This window comes from Pipra filicauda, unplaced genomic scaffold (assembly GCF_003945595.2).
Source record: "Pipra filicauda isolate LSUMZ 115617 unplaced genomic scaffold, ASM394559v2 scaffold2_size9829703_pilon, whole genome shotgun sequence".
Lineage (NCBI taxonomy): Eukaryota > Metazoa > Chordata > Aves > Passeriformes > Pipridae > Pipra > Pipra filicauda.
This window is the reverse complement of record NW_024104421.1, coordinates 1,263,680-1,285,276: the sequence shown is the minus strand read 5'-3', so window position 1 is coordinate 1,285,276 and position 21,597 is coordinate 1,263,680. Positions and strand designations below refer to the sequence as shown.

Genomic DNA, 21,597 nt, shown 5'->3' with positions numbered 1-21,597 from the left:
AGCAAAAAGCCATCAGAGTGCATACAAAACCAAGAGGCATTTTTCTTCCATGTGATCTTTGTCTCTAGACTATTTACCTTAAGATTGTGTGGGCTAATCTACAGCCTAAAACTAGTGCAACATTCCAAACTGTACTGGAAAAACAGGACACTTGGATAACCACTTCCAAGTCGGGAGAGACACTTTCCTTTCTGATAAAGCACTTGGACACCAGTGGTAACTTTGAGGCTGTTAAACCTTCAGCTGTGATCATTCTTTCTTATTGGCAGGGCAACACAATAATTGTTTGAGGGTTTTTTTGAGGTGGGAATGAAATTTTCCCTTGGGCATATGGGTTGGGCCTTTGCAACTGCACTTCATACATATTTAGAAATGGTTCATAAGTAATGGCCAACTAGCATGTCCCATACACAACCAGTTGCCTATGACTGCAGGGATGACTGCAGTCACTGCTGGACTTCATATCCAGTTGTCATCTCCTGCATGTCTATTATTTATTTGGAGATTCAGTAATTTAATTAGCTACAGCTAAAATGCTCAGATGAAAGACAGAGGTTCATATGCTTCCCTGCGTGTTGCGGTGAAATAACAATGTGTTATTTCTCCCTGATAGGAAGAATCTGGCTTTCCACGCCCCACATCTGTACCTCCCCTTCCTCGTGCTGTGTAAGCCAGTACTTTCTATACCTCCACAAGGCAAGTCTTAGTGCTAATTCATCATGCACTACTGTACAGAGATACAAGTATCTCACCACCTAGGAAATGCAAGTTCCTACCAATTAATGACTGCACAGACTTTCCTGTTGTTGTTACCTTTCAGTTCCTTTAGTACTGCTCCTTCTAGGAACAGGCCTAATCCCTGTCTGTAGAGGGATAAAAAATCAAGTCACGTTGGGTTCTTTACAAATCCTGCACTGGGTCAAATGTTGCCTTCTCAAAGCTCTCGCGTATTATTCAGGGGGAGTGGTGAACTTACATCCGAGAGCAGAATTTGGCCCACATCGCTCTGAAGTGTCTATTACCTCTCCCACACTCAGAAATAAATAAAGATGAGATTCCTCTCAAGCACAATGAGCCTAAAATATAAGCCACACTGCTCACAACAGGGAGACCAGGGATTCAACTTCAGTCATAGGGTTCTCTCTTCCTCCCCTCGACTCTCATCAGTGAGAAGAGAGCAAAACAGTTCATTTGATCCTAGGATGTGCCCTGCACGGGGCTCATCGGGAGCACAAGCCATCAGGAGCCACAAAAAGTGCTGCCTTTTCCCTTGTTCAAAACCACCAGAGTCGAGGCACAAGGTGTTGCACCTCATTCCCGCTCTGCTCGCTTTGAACGCAATGATTTCCCTCCAAGTCGAACGTTTCTCCCCCAGCCCCCCACCCCAGTCCTTCCTTGCACAAACTTGGGAGCCACCACTTCTATTTACACCAGTGCCACAACCCTGTGTTGCCACCTGTCAATCACAGCTCCATTTGTCTTCGGGAGGGTGAATAAGGAGGAGGGGGAAGGAAGAAAGCAGGAGGACCTCTGCATTGATCAGAAATGCTTGGGGTGGAAAGGAGGGGGGGAGAAAGAGGGAGAGAGAGATGGAGATAGATTAGAGGGTAACAAAACTAGAGAGGAAGATAAACAGAGCCAAAAAGAAAAATGTCCTTTGTTCATTTAAATGGCTCTCTGCTCCCAAGCCCTCGCATGACTAATGCCACGCTGTGGTGTGTAAACCTCTTGGGCACATAACACAAACAAAGCATAACTCGGCCTGAACAAACAAAGGCCTGAGCAACAGTGATTGAATTCATCTTAAAACAACAAATCAATTCTTCCCTATTAATGCCCTAAATACCAGCGTAGGAGCACTGTCCTGTTGTAATAAACAGCCATGTGTTCAATTACCGTCTGTTTTCCCAACTACTGCTCTCTCCAGTAATTACACCATGCAATGCATTCTACATTGGCATTATATTAATGTGCTGGGAGGAGAGATCTTAAATACGAATTAAATCAAGGCTAAACATCTCAGAAAGCCCTACCGAGTCGCACAAGTGCTAAGAGGGCATTCTTCAGCAGAAAGCAGAGACTGACTCTTCACTCAGTTTTCACTTTCATCCTCTCGCTAAATAAATAAATTAAAACTCAAGCTTGAAAGAACTCCATTGCCCCAAAGACCGCTGCAGTAAAGCTTTCATAAGCTCTCTAAACTCCACTTCACCTGTTCTCCTCAATGAGGAGTGTTTCATAAGTATCACCTTACGTCACATCAGATAAACAGCAATGACAAAAACCCTTCGACAACAGACAGGTGACAACAAAGCAGGGCAAGAAAAACAAAAGCAGAAAACTTTATGGGCCGAGACAAAAGCAGGAGAATAAAAGTTTAAGAAAAGGTTTCTTACCCTTTTGCAGAACCGTCAAACAACTTCTATTGACTACTGAATAGAGCACAGCAAACAGACCAAACAAAAGATATGATGAAAGACATATTTACTCGTACAGGGCTCCTTCCCCCCACCTCAACCTTTCTTTCCTTTTCACATACACCCACACTGCACCGTTTGCATTGTGTTGTTAAATAACCAATAGCAACCCAGATGAAACAGTGGAAGGGTTTCTATGATGCTGTCAAGCACCAGACAGATGCTTGGCAGTGTCAATATGGTTCTTTACATTTGGGTTGTGCCAAGGTTTGAAATTAAAAATAAAATAGGAATAATAACACTGCAAGAGGAAGAGAAAGATGGGAATAAGTTAGTGCACGGACGTGCAATAAACTTTTAAATCAATGGAGTATCATCCCAACTGCTGGGTTTTACTTCAGCAATTTGAACTGTTATGGAAACAGATGAATAAAGCTTTGCTTTCTGCTTGTGTACCGGACTGCAAGAATTTTAGTAGAAAGCAAAATCAAATTCTGGAGTGTAACCACTGCAGATTTCTAGGCCCTCTAGAACAGACTCAGAGGTTTCTGACATGCCAAGGACATCTAACATAGGAAGTATGATAAACCTCCAAAGTCAGTTTCAAAATAAGATGCCCTACGTGCTGCACAACTTTGCTGACTTGAGGCTTCAGAAAGCACAGAAATTTGCACATTTGGGGGAAATCAAATTTTGAAACCGTTTCTGACTAAAATATTACAGTTTCCCTCAAAACCACAGCACATAACCATTCAGATGTATTTAAGTGCCTTTGTAACAACTGCTCATTTGTCCTCCTAAGGGCATTAGAGAGAGAAACACCCTCAGAACCTCACCAGGTTTTGCAGCTCATTTTTATTTGACTATTTTGCATTTTTTTTTTTTTCATTTCAGCTGCCAAACCAAGTCAGGGGAAAAGCTGTTTCCACCTGACCCAAAATATTTTATTTAATCCTAATTGAAATGTTTTCATTTCTCTTTCAGATTAATCATCTTAAACATTTAAAAACAAAAAATATCATTTCCAATGAAACATTTTGTCTAAAAATGTTGACTGTTCCAAATTTTCTACTATTTTTTGGCTAAAATTAACTTGTTGAATTGCTAAATGGTATCAGTCCTTAATTACTATTTAACAGGTTTCAGTGTGTTTAGGGTGGAGAGCTCCCAACTCTTCACTTGTTTTTTGAGCACTTTTTGAAACTATACATTACAGTATAGAAATCACACACATATAGCATGTTTTCTCCTGAGGCAGCACAGAAACCACAATACAACTGAATTGTAAGAGAAGAAAAGATGATGAAAGGAATTATATCTTGCCAGTACAGCTTATGTACAACGCAGGAGATGTATATAGTTGTGTAAAACCAGCAAACCACCTTAAAAATATCAACGTTAAACATACACATAACTAATAAAAGTAAGCAACAGCTTCAAACTTCAGAGTGTTTTTACAAGGCTACTTCATTAGCTAAACAAGCAAGTGGGAGTTGCTGCAAATGTTGCTCCTTGCCATACTAGAGGCTTTCCCTTGCTTCTGGTAAACAGAAGACACAAGACAGCCTTGTGAATAGCTCATGGCACAGACTGAGATCTAAAGCTAATCAGACAGGATGACAGGTCATCTTAATCAACTTCAAAAAGCCAATCCACATGCTTGCTTATCCCAGCTCCTCGCCTCTCCTTCCCTGATCGCTCCCTCACTCATTTGGCCGTATTTTCCCCTTCCCCCTCCGCTTACTTCCCACAAATTGTGCTGTTAAGAAAGAACGTAGGGAGCCCTTCAGGTCTCAGCATCCTGGGCGCAGGTGGTGGGCAAAACTTTGAAGTGAGCTCTCCACTAACTCTAGAGCTGGCCGTGCCTCCTCCATAAGCAGCTCTTATTAAAAAAAAGACCAAGCATCCACTAGAACAAAACCAAGCAGGCCTATTTAATTAGGGCAAATGCTTGATATCCACTTCTTCATGTTAAACCACACAGTCACACAAGCCTGGGAGGTCTGATTAATTTTAATATGCACGGTCGTGACAAGCGCCTCGGGGGTAAGAGAGAGGGGAAAAAAAAATCCCACAAATCCTGCTAGCTCGACAAATAGGTTTTGGCTAAATGTTGTGTATGTTGCCCAGATTAAGATGTTACTATTCAGCAAGGGCTTGAACCTTTAATATGAGGGACAAGAGGCCCGAGAAACAGGTGGCTCGCTCTTCACTCTTGAATAAATGACATCTCCAAAAGCTGCGGCACACGAGCGTACAGAAGGAGCTGGCACACTCCCTCATGTATATTTGTATATTACAGTCTGTGTCAGAGGTTTCTCCAGCCGTTATCCAAGGGCTGAAATGAAGCTCAGAAAGCTAATGGCTTTTCCAGGGGAGGGGGAAATTAAAAAAAAAAAAAAAAATTAAAAAAAAAATAAAAGAGAACGAGAGAGAGCACAAAAAATGAAGGCAAACTGACCTAGCTAGAATACATCAGGGGAAAAACAGGCACATCAAAATGGTGTGGGGGCAAGAGTGACAGCAAGTTTTGAAAACCCCTATTGAAACGAATCAAGGCTAGTGAAGAGTCTGGCTATACCTGGGGAATAAGGGGCAGACAGGAGCCCAAATAATTATTTTTGTGTCGGTGAACCACTTATATGCTACACTGTTGAAGATGGGAAGTGAAAAAATAAAGCATTTTGATTTGGCTCCTGCTTGTCCAATATTACGGAGCGAACATAGCCCAGAAAGAAATTTTAATTATAGAGATTCATCAGAGAAGACTTTCATTCTAAAACAGGGAGGGGGAGAGGGACTGCATCTTCTCTCCAAAAGCACAAATTTCCTCTATCTCACTTGACCATAATGCTTTCTTCTATGTTTAAGATGCTGTATCAGCACCTCTGATGCCTTTATCAAAAGAGAAAAGAAAAATCCAAAAGCTACAAACCTTTGAGGATGCAAGCAAGAGAGACTTGGAAGGGAATCTAAGCAAATTTTGAAAACGTCCGTTGAAATAAACCGTGACTATCGGGGTAAACTGTTAGGAAGGAAAACACTTAAAAACTGAAGGCGACAAATGAATAAACTTCACTTTGAGCAAGTCAGAGCTGGCAGGGCTTCAAACTAGCCTACCTCTGTTATGGAGTTAAAGCACTTGTTAATAAAGGCTTAAGCTACTACAGTATTTAACAGTGCCTTCTCTTCACACAGGCCTATTTCATAAGCCTCATCTTAAAAAATTTTTTAATTATTTTTTATTTGTATCAGCAGTATATGAAGGCATATTTCCATATGGTAGAGTCTTTGAAACAAGTGCATGGAAGTTTGACGCTGGCTTGCTCTACAAGACAAGACACATTTTCTGGTGACAGACTTCAGGGATGAACATGGAACCACAAGGCACCCGAACCATCCTTCCACAGCAGCAGGAGCGTACGAACAAAACTTAAAAAAGTACTCAATTGCCAAGTATCCTTGTTTGTCCTTCAGTGGAAAAGCATTACAAAGCCTCTTCAACACGTACTCTGTCAAAGGGACAGTGAAGAACCAAATAAAAGAATTTCAAACCCCAACCAATTACAGTATCCTTAGGCTTTCCCCGAATCTGTGCACTTTATTTCTTCCCATCTCATCAGATGTGATTTTTAAAAGAGTTTGCATTTCAAAGGCCACCCTTCCTATGCCCATTAATGGCCTGCTTTGGAATTTATGTCTTAAGAAGAGGGAGACCTCTTGATTTCTTTACAAGATATGTTGATTAAAAGTTTGATAATATTAGGAGGTATTCTGGGATCTTATTTCAACTAGAGAGCCTGAATTCAGCACAGTTCACTTTTATAGTCTACAGAACTGCTTAAACAACAGTCATTTAAATTAGTACATGAACAGGTGTTGTGATTTATAATGTAAACTTAAACATCAAATACAAATAGCCTTTGGGAGACATTCAGAAGACAAAAATCACGCCCAAGAGGCCTTTCTCATCCCTTTTTTTCTGACAAGTAATTACTTATAGTATTGCTGCATATCATAATACATGAGGCTCCAGTACTCACATTGCCTGTTAAAGCACTGCAAACACACATATTACCTTCTTACTAAACAGTTGAGATTAATTGTTCCTACTCAGAAGACCTAAGATTGAAATTTTGGAGTAGGAAAAATATGAAACACTATATATATATATATATATAATTCTTGTGTGTGCATGTTTATATATATTTATATCTAAATATATACAGATATAAGTGTGTACATGTATTTATAGAAAATTCAAAGTATTCATTTAAACAGCCCAGCTGAACTGAGTTTCAGAGGTTCTTAACACAGAAGAACGAGCCATGCAGATGACTGACTGCACCCACATGTGCAGATGCTCATATGTGCAGTCTCTGTGGTCACACAGATGCCCATAGGATCCTTTTTATCCAGAATTCCCACAAACTGTGTACAATAATATGGATTTGGCCTCAGAAGACTCACTATGTACGTTTTAAAGATAAACAGATACATAATCAGGTACAAATATATACTGGCAAAATAGAAAAAGAAGATTGATTCTTAATTAGAGGTTAGGATACGTAAAGAGCCAAAGAGTACTCTGGCTTATTCTAAAAATAGGACAGAATTTACTTGTTTGCCTATTTCTTTTCCAGAAGCCAAGCCATACGTTTAGGGGAAAGGCTACACAGATTTCAGAGATTTAATTTTCCACAAGCAGAGGCCATAAATTAAAATACAGCAATCCAATCCCGTTAATAGTGCAAGAAAAACCTAAGTGGTTGCTTTGGTCTTTGCTTTCACAAACTTGTGTCAAGCTCAGTGACTTCAAAGAGATTTCCATTTCATTTCTACAAATGAGGAGAACAGACAGACAGAGAGTCTCTGCCATCCCCTGATGCCTGAAGAAAACAGAAGAAAAACATGCCTGTATCTCATTCGCCTAATGATTTGAGCTGCAAAAGGAATCCTGTGGTCGGCAGACGACCCTCAGGGCAAGGGCTTGAGGTCTGTCACAGTGTATAAGGCTTCTCCAAACCCACTCCATTATCTTCATTATTGTATACCAAGAATAAAAGGGGGCTGACTCCTCTTCTGAAGTTCAAGTTAGAAAGGACAGAATGTTTCATGTAAAATAACATTGTGTGACTTCAGTAATAGGTTTATGCCTTTGGGGGCCTAATACTAAAGCTGCATATAAGGATTTTCCACAGAATTTGAGAGAATAAAAATGAGCACTGTATTAGTAATGAGTAAAATTCCACAAGTTTTAGATTCCCTGAAACACTCCATGTCTCTGTGTCAGCATGACTCATTGTCAATCACATACTTTCATACAGCAAGGGTAAAAAGGCAAGTTTAGAGGTGGAAAAAAAAAAAAAAGAGCATGGAGCTTTAGAGCTAAGTATAAACCCCTATGAAAACAAAACAAAAATAAAACCAAAACTCATACACATAATCCAAGGAGGAAAGGGAAGTGACAGGCTTTGGGACAGTAGGTAGCATGGTTTCCTGCAGGGCATATTAACCAAAGGCATATATACAACAAATCTACATGGAAATCACCATTTATATGAAGAGTGATGCCTCCCTTGTCAGCTCATGTGTGAGTACATGTATGTGTTTATATTATGCATACATACATGTGTGCATTTGTGCACTCTGAGCAGTAGTTTAGCAGCAATGTAAAAATCCTTGTCCTTTACTGACAAAATTTACTAATTTTTTATTTTTATTTTCTAACATAATTTAAGAAAACCTCTGCCAGTATCAATAAAGATTAAAAGATTAAAAACAGTCAAACCTGTTATCAGTATTTTGGAATATCTCACTCATCCTCAAAACCAGTTTCAGAAAAGAGAATTCCTTTCCCTAACTGATACAAGGATCGAGACCTAAAGTTGTCTCTTTTTTTCAGATTTTGAAGAAACAGGCCATTTGAAAGAATGCTTGAAAAGCACGTTTCCCACAGTAATGCAGAAGACAATTTCAAACAATAAAAAGAGAGCAAACACAGCCCATTGTACAAGTTAAATAATATATAAACTTTTGAGTACATAGAGAAATGGGAATCTAGCTCATATCTGGTCTTTGAAAGATTCACAGGAAATTGATTTAATTAAACCTCAACTACTGGTGCAAATGTTTCCCTTTCTTCCCAAAGGAAAATAAAGTATTATATTATTGTTGTTGACATAATACAGCAAAGCTTAACCAAGATTCTTGGTCTTCATCTTACAAAGCTCCACGAACTAGCAAGACTAAAAATTATCACTGAAATACACAGTGATCGCAAATTGCTGAATTGTTACCTACATGTACTATCAAAGATTCCCACTTGTAACATCTTATTCATGGGGAAATTCATTAATATGCTAATTACCTGACTAGCAACCAGTGATGACTGACAACTTTACTTTAGGACTACATGAAGAAGACATGACAATAATTTTCTGCTGGAGTTCAAACAGAGAGACATTGTGCTTGTATCAGTACATACCTCATTTAGGGAAAAAGACTCGTATTTGTGGAGGATCTCTAAGAACAGTCTTGCCATCTGCACCCAGAAATATATATTTTTTAATTAGCCACTCTAAAAACAATCATGTTGGCTGAAGGGAAGGGGGAGGGAGACTTGTCAAAATGATGTATTTGTCCCTCACCACCTTTCAATGCTCTTATGCAAGTCTAATTTTCTTCCTAGCCAGCTCACCTCTCTGGCCTCCTTTTGTTTCGTGTCCCATTTCCCATTCTCTTCTAACTTCTGAACTTTTGTTAGTTCGCTTTTAAGGAGAAAGGGAAAAAAAGCTCAACTCTTTCCTATTCATTTTTTCCTGGATGGGGAGTAAGCAGATACGTGAATATGGCACCCTCATAATGATTTAACTAGGGCTTAATGAAATTTTCATCACAACCTGCTGTTCAATTTAATGGCCTTTGAAAGACAATAGAACAATGGCTAGAGGGAAGAAAAGATTTTTTGTTGCATGCATTTGCAAAGCCCAACATTCAGTTGCTCCCCCTCCTCTCTCTCCCAATCTCTTCACAAAGCTGTAGATCTTTTGTTTGTACTGTATATTTTCATTTTAGTGGAGCTGAGATAATGCACAAGCTCTGTAACCATTCTCATGTCTATCTGTGGCCTTTCCCTAATGGAGCTTGTGAAATCTCATACTCAACAGAGTATTTATACATTGCCCAGAACCCCCTGTTCTTTCCTCTCTCTCTCAGATAAAAGCCTGGTCTCCTTCCCACCCCCCCCCAAAGTCTTTTCCATCCAAAGGTACAAGGTATGTTATGGTACTGACTATTAAGTCAATGTAAATGCAAAAGAAACAATATAAGTAACATTCAAAAAAATGCTTAGACAAAGAATTTGTTTCCCAGCAGACCCTGTGTGCTCCAGTCAAGAAAAGACTCATTTACAATCCTGTCATGCTTGTGTACGTGACAATGTGCTTGTGTTTGCATCCATATTTTCATTCCAGTATTCAGGTTGTCCTAAAATTTTCTTGTAGGTACTGTCAATTCATACTTCCACACTGAGGGGAGCTCTGAGGGCCATGCTTTTAAACATTTGAAATACATTTTCACAGCAGGATAGGTGAGTGTAAATGAAAATAGAGTCTTGTTACTGTACCCTAGGGAGGAAGGCTTGCTATGTTCTCACAACTGCCTCACAGCGCCCCAAAAATCTGGAAAGCGTGCTAGATACCTATGGAGAATGTAGTGAGAACTTCATCTTCCAGTCAGGGCTTTGACTCTGCCCCAAAAAAGCAAAAATTAAAATCTTGCTTAAAGGAAAGTTGCTCTGTGGCTTCTCAGAGGTGAGATAGTTGGTCTAAGTCTCAGCCTCCAGAACACAAGTGGCATCATCACCGACTGGACATACAGTCTCAAGAAGAAACCAGTTCTCCAGAAATTATTACCAACATGCCAAGGCTGAAACTTGCTGGCCAAAAATAATGCAGAGAAAGCCTGTACTGTGTTTGTATAGCACCTGCACTACAGATAAATAGAGGATGATTTGTTCCACACAAAAGCTTTCATGAATTCCCAGTTTAATTTCTTACCTTTCAAATAATGACATGCCCACTAGATAATTTCACAAAAAACCACTGACACTCCTGATAACACTGCTTTTAGCTCTAGAAACGGGGGAGAGGGAAGCAGTGGAGTAAAAGCCCCCAGGCAATTCAAATTGGTTCACTGCACCCAAGTTGAGGAGCTGTGTCTATTGCAACTGTGACAAAAAGACCACTAGATTCTAATTTGGGAAAAGCTAAAAATGTTAGCTATGATGGGATATTGCTGAAATTTATCTCTAACGTAGACAAGACCTATGAGATTTTTACTTCAATTTTGCTAGCAAGGAAAAGCAAACAGAGCAGAAAATTGGAAGATTAAAAAGTATACATATCCAAAGGAATCTGGAGAAAAGAAAAGAAAACAGAAAATTTTGGCCAGTTTCCCAGGCCTTACCTTCTGGCTCGTTTTTGATGAGCTCTTCCATTTTTCTTTGCTTAAGGGTGTCTACAACATCCGCTAGGCTCCCTTTGCGCCTTTCCGGGGTTCCCAGGGCTGTGCTGGACAATGATTCTCCACTCTGACGCCCACCTTCTTCTGCCTTCAAGGGTGAGGTAGATGAGTTGTGCGGGGCAAATGAAGACATCACTTTATTGCCATCAACTTCCTGAAAGGGGAGAAAAACAAGATGAAATATTTCTTTCTTTTCTTAAAGAAGAAGAAAAAAAACAAAGACGGAAAGAAAGAAAGAAAGAACAATCCTTTGTGCTTTGAATGCATTGCTGTTTGTTCTTCTGTTGAAACCTTTAAAAAGGCATGCAATGCTTCAAAAACACCCAGAACAAAGCCTTCCCATAAAGCATAAACCAAGATTACAGGCTGGAGTGAACAAAGATCAGCTTGCAAGAGAGAAACATAAAATACAGTTTTTCCCTAATTGAGAAGTGTTGTACTCATAGGTCTCCTAATAACAATGGTATTGATTACCTTTAATTGTTTGTTCTTTTACAGCTTTCCTTCTAAAAAAAAACCTTCAATTTTTACAAGGACCATTAATTTCCTGACTTTATAAAGTACTTAATGCCTTGATGGCTAGTTGTTGTAAGAAATAAAATAGTAACCAAATACTAAATGCCCTTCGCCATATGACTTATTTTAAATCACAGTTCAAGCAGTTTTCCCATCTATAAAGGATGAAGCAATTTCTTTCTGCTTTCTAATTCTCTTTCTATTCTCCTCTTCTGCCTCAAACCTTCATTTCTCATAGAGACAGTATTTTTCACAAAGGTGGTCCTAATGACTTTCACTGGCAGCACAATGGCAAAACTCTGTGACTTCCCGGAACATACGCACAACCCTCCTCACGTGAGAGTCCACAGAGGTCTACTCATTAATTTTAATGGAAAGCAAAACTGGGTCCAGCATCTTCAAACTTGCCTTCATTAACGTGAGAGCCTTCTAATCCACGCCTCCTCCAACATAAAACAATGTTCTCTGCACATATTCCTTTTCCTTTTATGTCTCTGTTATACCTCACCCTTCTTACACATCTCTCAAACCCATTTCTTCCTCTGCTAACATATGCCATATCTACCTGCAAAACTTAGGTCAATGTCTCCAAACACAGCTTGCTGCAGAGTACATACACTGCATAAAACATAATGCTATAAACGTGTATAGTTTTTACTTTGATCTGATTTTCCAGGTATTTTTTTCACTATCTTATTTCCTTACACTTTTGTACTCCAGATGTTCAATGAATATTATTTCTAAAAAAGCCACTGGATCAACTCGTGAGCTGAGTTACAGACTTGTCCGAAAAAGTCGTAATAATTTTTAAATTGTTTTCATTTTATAGGGTATGAAAGTGACATAAATATATATACACATGCACACAGTTTTTAGTGATTCGTATAATAATAATTTTTTTCTGAGCAATTTTTTATGTCTCTGCTCTAATAAACCACAGTATTTCAGGAGAAAAAAGTATATTTTTGTAAATAGAACATAAATTGCTAAAAACTATCTCAATAAAATCTGAATAAAGCTACACGGGAGATACGCAATAGAGAATATATTTGTTTTCACAGACCACTTTGTTGTGGCAAAAAGATTACCTTTGCTTAAGAAAACTTTTAATGCGAATAGTTTTGAGCAGCTTGAATGTGTTATACTAGTGAATAAATTCCCTAAGAGAATCGGATTTAACTGAGATTACAATCTGGGCCATCATATGCCCCAAAAGCCAAACCCAGTGCTGTTAATGAGAGACTTTCTACTGACGTCAATGAGCTTTTGACCAAGCCCTAAAAAATTTTCCAACTCTAGTCAACAGAAATGCTCCTTTTTTTCCTTTTTTTTTTTCTTGCAGCTCCCTCCATTTTTATTTTGCACACGGAAAATTACAAGTTCCTGACACCAGACTTCAAAAATTAATTGAAGCCAAATGCAATTTTTTTCCCCATATATACAGATCTGAAAAAACTGGTTTTTAACACCAATTTAGACAAGGCAAATAGTTAACTTCAGCATCAGTTCAGATTTTATCTAAGATTCAAACCTATTATCACCAAGTGGCAGTTTTTTCCTACACACAAGGCCAAAAGAGGAAGTATCTTGAAAGCTGCTTTCTTATTCACACTTTGAATCAGAGAAGCCAAATATCATCATTAGTTATAGTTCTTAAATCTACTTGTACCATCAATTATATACAGGAACAGTACTGTTCCTCATTTTACCAGGAACTAATTTCTTGTTTTAATCCAAAGCATGCCCCAAAGACATTCACTCGTGTTTCTGCATGTCACACACTGGTCACAGACACAAAGTACTTGTAACAGCTGCCTAAACCTCAGGTGTCATCACTGCTGTTTTCATGTACAATTTAGGTGCATGCAAGCGGGTTTTTTTATGTACAAACATATTCTGTGTATACAGCCAGTTTGTTATAAGAGAAGCAGCATAAGTACACACTATTATGTAAAGCAGTATCAGATGATTTTCAAAAACACAAATTGCTTGGCTTTCAAATGGAACTCACGAGCATTTTCAAAACTACTAAAATTTCTCTGCCTCACTTTCTGGGGAAAAGGAATTGTGAGGGGGAGAGGTCAAGGCAGTTGTCTGCGGGCAAAGCATCATGAAAGGACTTCTGGATGCTCAACTCCTAATTTTTTCAAATGTTCAGTGAAACCATGGTAAAAGTCACTTTTGTTTCTGCATTTTGGTTTCCTATCTGTAAAACAGGCACAAAAGAAGTAATTTCTTATATTGCAAAGGTTTTGGAATGATAAACTCATTAATAACAGAGACACTCTCCTACCACAATGTTGGCTAAAAGCCTTTATATAGTACCACAGTTAAAAAGACTTCACAGCTGAACTAAAAAAGGAAAGGGAAGTGTTCTACACAGATTTTTTTAAAAGGTAAATTATATACTAAAATGCACAACTAAGCAATCATCCCCAAAATAAAAATGTTTCCTTTGACTGCTCTCGTTAGGTGTGCATGTATGCAGTGTTTGCACATCACATACGTGAGCTATTTATACACTTGTGGGGTTTAAGATACACTCCACTTAATCAAAACACATATACAGTAGGGGAACAGCTGCAATCACATCTCAGTGGGCTAAATTACAGTACACCAGTGAATTATTCATTCAAAAAGATCTGTAGCAATCACACATTCATTGCGTGATTTGCAATCTAAGAGGGATCCTCTCCCTTCCATACCAGCGGATGAGCGCACACATCAGCTTCTGCTGTTGATGACAGTTCAACATGTATCCTCTAGCACACCAGCTCGAGAATCTGTCTTCCCCACTTGTCCATGATCTTTTTATTCTGTCATTCAGAACAACAACCTGAAAACGTGCAACTGTTATCTTGGCTTTCGCTTTACATCCCTCTGTTTGATTTTGCTCTTTCTTATGCCGTTACTGGAGAAAGTGGGTCTGGATTTTTACTTCTAGCACGTAGGAAGAAAGCGTCCTTCCACATAAAACCTGCTTGTGTCAATGGTTGTATAAAGCTAAAAAACTTCTAGTAAAGAAAATCCTCTGATACTGCATGTGAGAGCTTAACTAGCCCCTTGAAAACACTCAGAGAAATCCTTAATGGCAAGAAAGATAAGTCAGCAACAGTTTAAAATTAATCCCCTGAGAAGGAAGTTCCCTCCCAACAAGCGAGATTTAGCAGGTTCCTTTTCTAAAAGGACAAATCGACATGACGTTTTTTCAGTTTAACTGAGAGAAAAGCAACAACACTGTAAGGAGGGGTATTAAAGAACATAAATATCTACTAATGACATTTTAAAATTAAATCCATCAAGCCACACACAAGATCTATCAGCCACCAAAACAGTGGAAAACCACGCTTTTACTGTAAAACAGTCTCTCTCCGCTGCGTAACCATTTCACCTGTTCAAGTTTGATTACATTCCAGCCTCTGGCACTGTTAATCCTGGTAACAGTTTTATGCAGTTAGCAGCTGCTTGGTGGACGGGGCTCTATTGTTCATTTGCATTGCGAATTGCTCTGCTAATGTGTGCTGGCACAACATTTCCTCCAACTCTGAGCTGGGATTGTACTCACCAACACCTGATGCTGCTGCTTCTTGCTTTTCCCACTTCGGAAAGGCAGACAAGGACCTTACACAGATCGTGCTGGAGCAAACACTCTAGGCCCTTCTTCCCCCCAGCAACAACAGCAACAAAAAAAGGGACTGGCCCTCGTTTCTCGTCTTCTGCTTCTGTTCCAAGCTAGAATCCACAGGAAGATTCATTCATTTACAAGAAAGTTGCCTCGATATTGCCAAACAGCTTTCCACCTATGGAGGAAATACCTCTTCCAAGGTTTAATGATAAAACAGGCTTCTGCCCTTTCAGGATGAGGTCAATAATCTTCCTTTGTTAATCTTGGGCAAGCTTTACTTAATCTAGCCCCCTTGTCACCTTTGTGATTGACAGGAAAAGTCGTGTCACTGGACAATGGACTTATCCTCACTGAGCAATATCTTTTTTGAAGATTACACAATGTTACCCTTGCTCTCATAAAAAGCGCAAACATTTTGCTGTTAAAAGAAACTATTCATTCCAACTGTATCTTTCAAATTGTCTCTTTCTGTTTCCAGGGTCCAAGCAAGGCCTGTTTCAGTTCTACGGAGGGACAGTGAAAGGCTTAATGAAAAGAAACAGGTTGTACGTGGTGAGATTTCCAAAATATCTCTTAGTGCTCTAAATAGATCTCATCTTCTCCTTCTTCATCTAGACATTATTCCTGTCTGCAATTAAACTCAGACAGAAAACCCTTCCATGACATTAAAATTTTGTCCCAAACCAACCAAGAATTGAAGCAGAAGAAAACTCAAAACTAAGTCTGAAACTGTTAATTACCACCATATGGTATGAAAGGAGGTTGCATCTGCAGGGGGAAAAAAAATAAAAAAAAAAATATCATGAGAATCTTCTGGGTTTGCGGCCAAAAACACCTGGAATAAAATACTTGTGTCTTTAAAACAAGCGCTGATATTGTCTGATTTTAAAAAGCCTGTGATCCTAAAAGCAACCTAACAGGTTCTTTTTTTCAAAGTTGGAATTTTGCCCATACTTCATTCTTTTAGAATGTGTAAAGAAGACACAAGGGTAATATTTTTTCTCTGCTTTCTACATTAGACATGTAGGTCTATCTATTTTATAGTCTCCATAGTGACCAGGAAGCTAATAACAGTATGACATAAGAGATAATCAGAAAACAGAATACTTCACACTTCTGAAGACAAATTATTCTCAAGCAGTTTAGTACTGGTTCCTATTTATTTATTTTACCTAATAATATTTTAAGAAATTAATATCTATGTTTAAGATTCAACAGCATAGCTACTCCAAGTGAAAATCTGAAAGCTGTAAAAACACTCCCATTGCCCACAGGAGGCCCACCAGTAATTATGAGAAAACACAACTTGACATTTCCAGTATTTTTTAAGGTTTAAAAGAAACAAAACAGACACATCATAATATTCACAAAGCAAGATTGATCTTTTATTTTTTCTTAACCTTCCATCTACGATCTTTGCCTTAATTAATGTAATTAACTTACTTTAGGAGCATAAGTGTCATCAGCTTTCAAGAGGAATCATATTTTCAAATCACTTAAGTGATTTGGAAAACTCTCTCTTCCTACATTCTATGTCATGGGGGCTGCAGGGCAGATATTACCACTAACCTGTGTGGTTTATGGTGGCTGTCAACCTGGTGCCTTCAGGAAGATGAAATACATATCCCATAAGGCTTCCCAGTGGACACAGTTCTTCTTACATGTTAAAATCTCTTTGCATCTATCTTATATTTAAACAGGTCTTTCGTCTATAGGTTTCCCTCACGTTGTTCATAAGTGGTGGACAGGATCCCAAGGAGATTTAAAAGAAACAGTGGAGGATACAGTGAGCAAAAGAGAGACTTTACAGAAGGGCACAGAAGAGGAAAAAAGGTGGAAGAGGATAAATATATCGCTACGAAGAAACGACGAGGACGCATAATCCAAGGAGGGATAAAAGCGACAAAGTGTGTCACGTAAACAAACCTAGAAAGATGTACATTCACAGGCTATGGTTCTGCAACTAAATCCATGCAAACCAACAGCTATCCTCATTCAGATTATTTTTTTCCTAGGACTGTGGTTTTAATGATGATAAGGAAACTAAATGCAATGGAGAGTGAAGAAGTCAGTGAATGTGTCAGAAGAGTCAGCTGAAGAGGTCATCGTGGCAGAGAAGTAAGAATTTTACTTGAATTAGGTGAACTAAACACAGTGAACAGAGATGCACATCTTTTTCTTGTTACTGTGACCATGCTGCAGTCAAGCAAAATACATTGAAGACAAACACTGGTTTGGCTTTGCTGAGATGATGTATTTTGGAACTCCATGACCCGTATTTTGGAAGTATTTCCAATTATTAGATTTATAGAATCCTGATGACATCTGGTTCTCCCTCTAAAATGTTAATACTTTGCTTGGTAATGGAATTTTATTTATTTTTTGCAATCATTAATAGTTCTTGTCCTTCAGGTTGTACTTTTTTTTGACATCAAGTGCTGTGTCTAATTAATGACCTCTTTTTGATGAAGCAAAAGGTACACTAGCAGAGGTTTCAGTGGGAAGACTCACAGGTATTTCCAGTGTTTGACATCTATCAACCTGGCTGAAAATGGTTAGAAGCTCAAAAAAACCAACTATCTGCCATATGAACTCTGCTACATCAGACACTTTCTTCTACCTTTTTCCTCCATATGTAAAACTGAGACAATAATAAATACTTCCTGCTGCTTAGGCCATTTTATATAATTGATGTAAAAAGCCTAGAGATTACTGGACAAAAGCCTCATAGCGGTTTTATTTTCATTTTTATTGATGCAATAAATACCCAGCCCTTATATTACTCTTACATTACCCCGTGGGGAACCACAGCCCAATCACCTGAAACCGGAAATTGGGAACTCTCTCATATATCAAGTGCCACCCCACAATATCTGACAGTAACACTGAAATGTACTTTGATTTTTTCCAAATACCATGATACTCTGCTGACTCTGTGCACTGCTGACACAACTGCACGAGCAAGAGAAAGCTTCAAACGTTTCCAAGGTTTGGAGATGAACCGCCAAGAAACTGTTCAGCTGCATTCACACAAAAGGAATAACTTATAATCCATTTTGCACTGTTTCCTAACTTTATCCTGAGATTTACAGAGCATAGGCGCAGATCCTTCAAGGAGTTAAAGTATCTAGAGATATAAGGAGGCGTCTAGAGGGATTGCTGAAAATGCACAATAGTATATATTCATTTAATTCCCACTGACTTCATTACAGGTCCCTGAAAATAAAGAGTTGGAACCAGCACATTGTGACTGGTTGACCCTCTGAGCTTCTTCAACAGACCATTATCAGATATCTACAGTACAGAGCACAATCTGATAACCAATGCTTTAAGACAAACATTTCTCCTCTGGTTGTTCTGCATTCCAGCCCATCCCCAAACATCCAGCACAAGTTTAGTACTTCTTACTGCTTATCCCACCATTTCTGCATGATTTATTACAAATCAAAGAATTATATGCAAACTGTGGATCTGTTTGTAGTAAAAAACATATGAGAAACTGTTGTGAGTGAAATTTTAGAACCTTTTTATTACTGAATGTCAAACAGGGATTTTTTTTTTTTTTTAAATTTTCTTCTGCGCCACAGATTTTTGGTTCTTATTTTGCCCACCTGTTTGTCCCATTTCTTGCAATGAAGTGTTCCCCCACATATAAAAGTAATTTGCAAATCCTATATTAAATATAGTAAAATAGTAACAACTGCTTTGTAATAGGTAAATGTGGTTAGCAACATAATTCCTGACACCCATACTCAGACCAGATCTCTCCTACTGCTTCTTTCTCCAGCCAAACTCATTTTAAGAAAATAACGCAATATAGGATTACATCTATTTGCTCTCCAAACACTTAACAAACAAAACTGGCATTCTGAGAACTCCTAATATGTTAGCTATAACCTGCAAAAACAAAGAACATGTTGTACTATAACAGCCTTGTTATCTTCATGCTAGTAATCTTCATGCTTAAAAATAATAAATAAAGCTCTGCAAAAGCACTTTTAAGACTTTTATGAGCTCTTCCCTGAGGGACTAAAGATCACCCTTAAGACCTTGCTAAACAAAAAATAAGACTGCTTATCAAAACAGCTTGGTAGAGTCTTCAGCATACATTAAATCCTTCTAATAGTTTGGAAATAGCGCAGTATAAAACGATTATCTTTGTAAAAATACAAGCTTACTAACCACATACAACAACTCTGGTTTTGTGAGTGTAAGAAAACCTATGTTGAGTGTCAAAAACAGTTTGATCACCAGCTTTCTTACTATGAAACAAACCCATTGTCTGTGCTAACTCCTTGAGAGAAGGGGAGAGGACCATCTGAACAGAATTCAGTGATATGACAGAAGGAATGCCATAGGCCAGTAATGGCTCCAGGACTGTTCCCAGCTTCCTAGCTTTCCTATTTTGACTCACCACAGTTTTCAGATGGAAAGGGATGTCAGATCACTTCGTCTTTTCTCTGGTAGCATAGATATATTTCACCTCATTCCTTTGGCTGAGTGGCTGAGAGCAGACTGGAGACAATATAATTTGGTTAAAACTGCCTCCTCAGTGTTGAAACTTATTTGAAGGATCTGGGTCTGGAGAGAAACCACCCTCCAAAAACTGGGGAACAAAAGAAAAGAGAACATCCTACGCCCACAAAAGCCCATGTTCATGCTAAGGCAGAGTGATTCTTCCAAGTGCCAAAAGCAGCTTTGCAACAAAACAGCACACTCTGTTGTGCCCACACATCTGATGTGGTCCCACTTGTTTGATCTGGGTTAGCAAAATGTCTCAGACAGACAGGGAGGTTTCCCATTGCCCCTATGAATATTCTACACAGTAAAAAACACCAAACCTTCACTGCTCTGAAACACTGCCTCATATTCACTTCCTTTCAACTCAAAACTCTTCTTATACAGCTGCTTCTTCCAGCACTCTGGACTGTTCTTCATCTATGTTAGAGTTTGTACTATCCATGTCTTTTTTTTTGACAGTTAGCATATATTTACTTTGTTATTACTGGCCATATTTAGCCGTTTACTCTTTCAGTTTTCCCTCAGAAATCAGCTCCAACAACTCTTTAATCATTTGCTGCTTACATCTGAAATCCCTCCAATTCTCTGACTTCTCTAATGTGGCCAGAACTGAACACATTATTTCACATACAACTTTAGCAGAGCTATGAAGGACAATTATGTTGTTACTGCCTTTTCTGCTGCCTTGCTACAAGACAAGCTATTACCTAATTTGTTTTCAGACACCGAAGTATTTTTCAGCATTACTGTTTTCCAAGTGCCTCACTCCCATCAATGACCTGGATTTTTGCTGGATTTTGGATTACTTGATCCAGCTATATCAATCTGTAATCCCTCTTCTTTTGATATTGTGGTTTTATTCTCCTTGAACCACCAGTGGCAACTTCAATGTGTGTACTGTAATTCACTTGTTCAAACTTCTATAACAATGTATTTATTTCTCCATATTTCTAAAATGTTGCTACAGGTGCTGCTGTCCTATGGATCCTGTGTCAAGAAGTAGACAGCTTACAGTAGGCAAAGGACTACTGTAACCATATTCCTTTCAGTCCCTATTTTTTTCCAGCCACTTCAGAACAGTGGAAGAGACAGATGTTGCTATGTAACTGGGAGGCTTTGACAGGTCAGCTTACACAAAAAGGTACAAGAAGGAAGTAGACCTGTGCAGAGTATATTGCCCTAAGAATTCCTTTCTCATTTCTACTGAAGGAATTCCTCTGCCATTTTGGAGTTTCAGAAAAGGTACCCATCTTTTTCTGACACTCAGTATATCTGCCTCTTTCTACAAGCTGAATAAAATCATACTGTACCAAATCATTCTGCCCTCCTCTAAACAACTTAATGCATTACTCTTTTTTTTTTTAATAGTTACTTTACTTGGAAGAATCAAATGAGATGTACAACAGACTGTATGAAGGAAGCACTACTCAATGCATGCATACTTCTGGACTGAAATCCATGCAACTTCCAACAATCAACTGTTTGGGAATTACATGTTCTTTATATTTTTTAAGATCTTAGCCCACACATGTAATATCAGGAATCTTGCACATACCCTACATGAAGGAGGGCCATAAAGTTGATAAGGGGACTAGAGCTCCTCCTCTATGAAGACAGGCTGAGGGATTTGGGGCTGTTCAGCCTGGACAAGAGAAGGTTGTGTGGAGACCTCACAGCCCCTTCTAGCATCTGAAGGGGCTCTTCATCAGGAACTGTAGTGGCAGGACAAAGAGTAATGCAGTGGTTTGAACCTTGTTTTCCCCAGAGGCTAAGAGAAGTGGTAGACCCCAAGGGGTGGAAACCCCTGGAAGTTTTGAAGTTCTGCCCAATGGGCGCTCCTGCAGAAATGTAAACATACCACAACCAGACCGGAAAAGAAGAGTTGTAGTTTGGTTGTAGGAGAGGTGGCCATGTTGTAGAGCCACGAGGTAGGGGCTCTGAGCCCCTTGGGGCCTCTGGCCCCCTCCCAGCCCCTGGCTGGGGGCTGCAGGG

General features: G+C 38.9%; 1 protein-coding gene across 8 annotated transcripts in view; it reads right to left on the bottom strand.

Moving 5' to 3' along the window:
• Nucleotides 1–21,597, bottom strand: part of SOX5 (SRY-box transcription factor 5) — a 479,309-nt gene that overhangs the window by 207,639 nt on the left and 250,073 nt on the right. For all 8 annotated transcript variants that reach the window (XM_027726598.2, XM_027726592.2, XM_027726605.2 and 5 more), the window contains one exon: nucleotides 10,887–11,097. In XM_027726598.2, coding sequence (XP_027582399.1) covers nucleotides 10,887–11,097 — 211 coding nt within the window. The remainder of the gene's footprint in view (nucleotides 1–10,886; nucleotides 11,098–21,597) is intronic.